The following is a 6,434-nucleotide window of genomic DNA, read 5'->3' as shown; positions in this document are numbered from 1 at the left end:
CCCTGGCTACCACAGAGTTAAAAATCTTTTCCAGTCCCTGACCTCCCTGTCCCCAGAAATAACAGGCGTTGCTCTGAGCAGATGCTTTCTGCATGGCTGGCAAAAACCTCCCCCCAGAGCACCAGCGCTCGGGGTTAACGTGCTGAAAGCCAGAGGGGATCCGGGATCCAGAGCCCAGACTAAAATGCCGGCATCAGGGCCATATTAAACCACAGCCCCCTCACAGCCCCAGCACCCCTTGCACAGCCCAGTGTCTCCTGCTCTGGCGCCTTTCCCAAAGCAAGCGGCAATCCCTACCTCCAAAAACCGGGAAATGTCCCTCTTGTCATTGACCCTCATGGCCACCACATTCTCAAACATCCAGAAGAAAGGCCGCTCCTCTCCTGCCTTGGGACGGGCGTAGTTCAGGAGGTGGTAGAATTCAAAGAACATCCTCCCGGTTCCTTCTGCAAGGGAAGGAATGAGCTGTGGCACGGGGGGCACAGGCCTCCCCACCGCGACTGGCATGCACAGAACCTCTGCTCTGCAGGTGCTGCCCCACGGTTTGCGACTCCGGGAGCCACCACCAATGCAGACCGGGGCTGAACCTGGACTTTCAGGTGGCTCTTTAGGAATGCCCCGGGGGTGCCCAGCCCTGAGGAGGAAAAGCAGCCTTACCATACAGCCCCTTCCTGGCTGGACTGACAAGGGAGATGTCGTTAGAGGGGCTTCCACCGATCACCAGGTCGAAGGGACCCCACTCCTCGATCTAGAGCGAACAGACAGGCCCAGTCAGGAGGGTCCCTCCTCCCTGGCAGGGCAGGGGGCAAGCTGGTCCCAGGGCTGTGGGGCGAGCCCCACACGGCCGTGGTGCCCCATTCCCAGCCCTCCCGCAACAGCTGTGCTCACGTTTCTCTTGGTAATGTTCCTGACATCCTGCACGTAGGTGATGTTGCCCTCGTGCCGCACGGTGCCCACGGCAATGGGGTCTTCGCAGATCTCCGAGGCGATGTACTTCTCCACTTGGATACCCAAGTCCTTCAGCACCAGGTACCCTGCCAAGGGACACAGGCCTGAGGTTGCACTGCTCTCTTTAGTCTCCCGGTCTCCTTCGTCTGCGCAGCTCGACGTGGCCACTTTTGCTTGTCCTGGGTGGGTGCAGTTACACAGGACTTCTGGTTGAGCAAACCGGTTTTCCGACCTGTTCCTCCAGGCAGGTTTGCTCCCAGAAAGCAGAACTGAGTGAACTGAGTCAAACCAGTTCCCCTCAGGCACTTCTTCACCAGGGGCCAGGTTACCAGCACCCCCACAGCTCCTGCTCCTCAGTAAAACCAGCCACCCAAGAAGGAATCACTGTGAAGGAAATTCCCATGCCCTCCCTCCATCCTCCGCAGCCCTGTCCAGCCCTGCCCTCACCCCTTCTGATGGGGTTCCCCACTCCTTGTCCCTTCTCCCCTCCAAGCTTTCAGAGACAGGTTTGAGGCCATGGAAGTGTTCATCCCAGACATGCAGTGCTGCGAGCCGCCAGGACGGTGCCCTTCCCGTGCCTCACCTGTTGCTATGCCATCAAACAAAGAGAGCACTCGAATTGGTCTCCTCTTCGCTGCTGGGACCGTTGGGTAGATTTTGGGTGCAGCCTGCAATGAACACTGCAATGAAGCCCCAGCTCCCGGCAGAGCTGTGATGCCCTACGAGGCCAAACCTCAGCATTGCCTCCACCTTTGGGGGAACACCCGAAGGGCCAAGAGCCCAGCACCTTCCGAGAGGCTGGAGGAGCGAGATCAAGGCAGAGGGCTGAGGGATTTTGCCCTCCGTGGCGCCCTCCCTCAAATCCCAGCGTGCTGACTCGCCTGCCCGCAGCCCTTACGTATTCCTGTCCCTTGTCGCTGGTGAAGAAGTCCTGCAGGCGGGTGTTCCAGTCCTGCCGGCGCTGCAGCACCCCGTAGCTCCCCTGGGGCTGGCACATATAGCAGTTCCAGGGCTCCTGCTCTTTCGCCTTGGCCGATGTCCCTCGCCCCACCAGCACCTCCAGACACTCCACACAGAAGCACCTGCCCAAAGCACAAACAGCTTGTGCCCATCACCTCCAGAAACGGCCCTGGGACAGCCCAGCCTCTCCTGGAACACCCCAGCCTCTCCTGGAACCTCCCCTGCCTGGCACTGGAGCTCCTGCCCCTTTTTGCAGGATGTTTTCCCAAGCAGTACCCCGATTTTTAGGGCTGCTAACCAACGCTGGTGACCCAGGCGTGGGTAAAACTCCTGCCAACCTGGCTCAGCAGGGATGGGCAGGGATGGCAGCTGCCTGGGGCCCAGCACAGGACCCTGCCCAGGCTCACGCATGATCCTGCTTCCCTGTGGCTCCCCAGGAGCAATGCTGGGAGCTCAGCCCGCGGAGCAGACGGGTCCCTCAGGGCTCACCTGCAGCAGCTGGCATTGCTGCAGAGCAGCAGCTCCTTGCCTTCGCAGCAGACGGTGCAGTAGGACTGGTAGCCATCCTCATCATACATGTAGAAGAGCTCCAGGAATCTATCCTAGCGAAAGGACAGCCGGGAGGAGAGGACAGAGGATCAGGATCTGTGCTCAGAGCGTGAACAGAGAACGCAGCTTTGCTCCATCCCTGGTGCACGGTGAGAGCTCGGAGATGAGCATCCTTGGTGCTTCAAGCAGAGAACACGCCAAGGGACAGCCCCATGGTGGGTGCAGCAGGGCCAGGATCTGGCAGAGTCACCCCTCCTGTCCCCGCACCCCCATTCTCCGGCTCCAGGTCCCCACTCGCCCCGGCAGCACTTACCCTGCACGTCTGGCACAGGCCCCCCTGGAAGAGGGGGGGGAGGAAGATGGCCGGGTTCCTCCTCCCGCAGGACAAGCAGCTCTCTGTGTGGCAGAGACCTGTGCTCAGCCTGGGGCAGGGGCCCCCACACAGAGCGCGGATCCATGCCCCCACCCCACTGCGAGCCGCAGGGGCTGGAGCTGCTCCTCCGGACCACGTCTGGCTGCCCCAGAAACAGGCCCCGCAGGCAGGACCTGCACAGCATCTGCTCCCCGCAACACAAAGGGACACCCAGCAACCTGCAGTCCCCGCTTTCCCCCCTTTCTACACGGTGTGGCTAAAAAGGGACCCTCGTTCTTTGCCGAGGGCTACCTGCAAGCCCCACACCTTTTCCCAAGAGAGACAGGGCCATCGATTACCTTCAAGACTCCCACCGTGGTTCGTAACTTCAGAAACCATTTGCTCTTTATAAAACAAAAAAAAAAGGGGAATTTATCAATCCTTTTGTAACAAAATTTAAACGAGCTCTTACAGGCGCCTTATTTCTTGCACCAAAGCAGCTTGTTTGAGCCTTGCACAGAAGGCAGGCCATGGGCACCCTGGAAATCTTGGTGCAAAACCCATCTGCCCACTGCTGGTGATACAGAGCCAGAGCTCAAAGTGGCCGCACACAGATCCTGTCCAAGCCGAGCGAATAAAGCAGCCCAGCCTGCAGTGCTACGTCTTGCAGTTGGGTTTGCTGGTGTCTCATAGGGCACAAGTGAGCAACACGAGGCCACAAAAGCCTTTTCCCTCTGGAAACCCAGCTCATGGTCCCTGGGAAGAGCCGAGACCTTTCCCAGAGAGGCTTCCCAGTGCTTTCCAGGATGCCCAGGCCACGCTGCTCCCCAGCTCTTGCTGCTGGTTACCTCGGGTCTGGTCCTCTTCCACTCGCTGCTCTTTGCCATTGTTGCAGAGGTTGGTCTTCAGCCTCTTGGTGGGGGGACACTGCTCGAGGGACAGCACCTCTTCCGTCCCTTTCCTTAGGATCCCGTTCTCTGCAAGGGAAAAGCATCTCCCTGGGATGAGCCTCCAGCAGAAGGACATCCCCAGCGCACCCATGTCCCACCCCAGCCAAAAGCAGAGCCCTTCCTGACCACCCCACACATGGCTCAAGGCTCAGCCAGGTCACCGATTTCCAGGAGCAATGACTGGGAGGGTGAGCAGCCCTGGGGCCACCTCGGGGCTGGACCAGCACAGCCACAGCTGCTGCCCATGCCCACCTCATGCCACCACCTGACCCGAGGCTTTGTTTTAGCCCAAGGGCTTGAAGCCGGTGAGCGCCCAGTCGACCATGGGCTTCAGCTGCTCCTCCAGCGACTCCCCGGGGGCGGCTGCAAACGTCTTCCCCGACCGGCTCCGGGCAACCTGCCGAGAGAGGAGGGATGGCCAGGATGACCGAGGCTGGTTCCCCCATCCGGGGAGCAGCCTGGCTGCAGCGTGCATGACCCACATGCCTGCCGGGGCCATGGTCCTGGGCCCCCTCCCCACCACGCGCACATGCACAGGGCTCAGTGTCCCCGGCACAGCAGCAGCTGCCAGATTCCGGCTCTGGGTGTGCCCTTGGCCACAATCCCTCCCAGCAATGATTCTGTCTGGCCTCCACCAGCCCCAATCCAGTCAGGAGCAGGGACAGCCCAGCATCAGCTCTCTCCCAAACCCTGCTCACTGGCAAGCAACAGCAAGCAGAAAACAAAAGGCAGAAGAGGGGCCTATGGGTTTGCAGCACCATAATCCGGATGATGCACCCCCTGGATGGAGATCAGTCCCACGGGGAGCTCAGCCCCACCGCAAAGGGCACCCAGCACCAGCTCAGGACACCTCCTGCCAGCACGACACAGCCTTGGCAACCGCGATGCTGACACAAGTCCGGAGGGAGCCCGACCCCAGGGGGGTCCGCAGACCCTGGAGCAGCAGCAGTTACGCCCCCGATTCCCCCAGAGTAAGCCAGGGAAGCTCAGCCCCACGGCTGCATTTGGAAATAGTCTCAGCAGAGAAAGGAGGGTTTGCCTACAGACATCTGTCCCAGTCATGGGGGAAGCGCTTAGCTCTGGGCTGTGGCAGGAGCTCCCTCCGCTGTTCACTCTCAAGGTGATTTGCAGGCACCATCCAGAACCCACCCAGAAGCAAAGCAGAGAAACGTGCAGGGGCAGAGCCAGGAAAAGCCCCAGTCCCAACCACCTCCCTGCACACTGCCCGGGTTCTGCAGGCACCGGGGCTGAGCAGACGCCCAGCTTCCCGGCCGGCACAGCTCTTCCTGCCCCAGAGAAGCATTTCCTTCACTGGCTCAGCCCTGAGCACAGCCCATCTCCCCCTGCATCCCCCATGGAGCCCCGATGCTTAACATCCAACCCCAGCTCTGCTCCCTGCTTACCTCCAGGGCATGGTATATGGCTCGTCGGTAGGAGACCAGCTTATTGAACGTGGAAGAATTGAAATGCTGCCTAAAGGCCATCAGTCCCACCAGCTTGTCTGCAGAAACCTGCGGGAGAGCGACAAAAGCTTACCAAGTGGCACAGGCGCACTTTGCTTCGGCCGTGTGCCCCACAGCACCGTGCTCCCCGTGCCCTCCAGCACGGCTCTTGAGCCACAGGCCAGGGCGCTGAGCTGTGGCCAAGCTTTGTCTGGCCCATGCAGCCAGGCAAGGAGTTCTATTGTCAGCTTTGCAGAGGGATGAGGGCAGAGACATCGCATTTGCAGCTAGGAAGGGTGTTTTGCACCCTCTGCCAGCTCAGACAGCACAGCACAGGCACCCGGGGACAGCACTCCCCTCCCTCCTGCCTGCAGCTCCGGGCAGATGCAGGACAGCCAAGGGGTTCAGGGGCTCCAGAAGCGCATCCCAAACCAGGCAGAGAGCAACGAGGGCAGCCCTGGAGACCTGAGCTTGGACAAAACCCTGCAAAGGTGCCGGGCAGACACCTGCAACAGGATTTTCCTTTGTTCCACTGCTGGATCCTGTCACCCACCTACAGTGGCCGGCCATTAGTTACTGACACCAGAGCCATGCAGCGCCTGACCACGCAAGATGCCCAGGGAGGCTGCAGACACACCCCACTGGCAGCCCCAGGAATGGGACAGATGGCGGAAATGAGCAGGGGAAGGGATTTCAGCCAGGAAGAAACCAGGCGCAGGCAGGGGCAGGCAGCAGGCTTACCTCAGAGAACTTCCCGTCTCCGAACCACTGCACCCACCGCATGCCCGAGACAGCCTGGCGCTTGGCTGTGGCTCTGTAGGACACGACGATGGCAGGCCACCATGAGAAACCTTTGATCTTTCCCCAGACGAGCTCCCCGATTCCAAAGTCCTTTCCATCCTGAAGGCAAAAGACACCACAGATCAGCCAAAGACACAAACTCCCCATTTTATCCGAGCAGCCGCAGGGGTGGAAACGGCCATGGGACACCCTGCGGAGCGGCTGCGCCACGTGCCACTTGCTGCAGTGGACCTCTGTGCGATGATGGATAAAAGCTGCACCCCCTCCCTCAAAAACACGGCAGAACACCCCCCGGCAGCGCTAGCTCCCAGCCCTGCACCACGCAGCAGCACGGTGGGAAGGTCTCAGCACTGGCAGCCCCATGCCAAGCCCGGCGCCTGGCACGCACGGCACGGTGCGTGCTCCGTCCTGCACAGCCCTCCTGGCACCGGC

General features: G+C 60.6%; 1 protein-coding gene across 1 annotated transcript in view; it reads right to left on the bottom strand.

Annotated features, from left to right (window-relative positions):
• Nucleotides 1-6,101, bottom strand: part of DNMT3B (DNA (cytosine-5-)-methyltransferase 3 beta) — a gene marked incomplete at its 5' end in the record, with an annotated part of 9,235 nt that extends 3,134 nt beyond the window's left edge. Inside the window, 12 exon segments of the mRNA XM_010148220.1 lie at nt 298-446; nt 658-748; nt 889-1,034; nt 1,532-1,616; nt 1,847-2,030; nt 2,398-2,510; nt 2,771-2,853; nt 3,169-3,213; nt 3,658-3,786; nt 4,012-4,156; nt 5,163-5,270; nt 5,943-6,101. Coding sequence (XP_010146522.1) covers nt 298-446; nt 658-748; nt 889-1,034; nt 1,532-1,616; nt 1,847-2,030; nt 2,398-2,510; nt 2,771-2,853; nt 3,169-3,213; nt 3,658-3,786; nt 4,012-4,156; nt 5,163-5,270; nt 5,943-6,101 — 1,437 coding nt within the window.
• Nucleotides 6,102-6,434: the final 333 nt, after the last annotated feature.

This window comes from Eurypyga helias, unplaced genomic scaffold (assembly GCF_000690775.1).
Source record: "Eurypyga helias isolate BGI_N326 unplaced genomic scaffold, ASM69077v1 scaffold26913, whole genome shotgun sequence".
NCBI classification, from domain to species: Eukaryota; Metazoa; Chordata; class Aves; order Eurypygiformes; family Eurypygidae; genus Eurypyga; species Eurypyga helias.
This window is presented reverse-complemented; position numbering and strand designations above follow the sequence as displayed.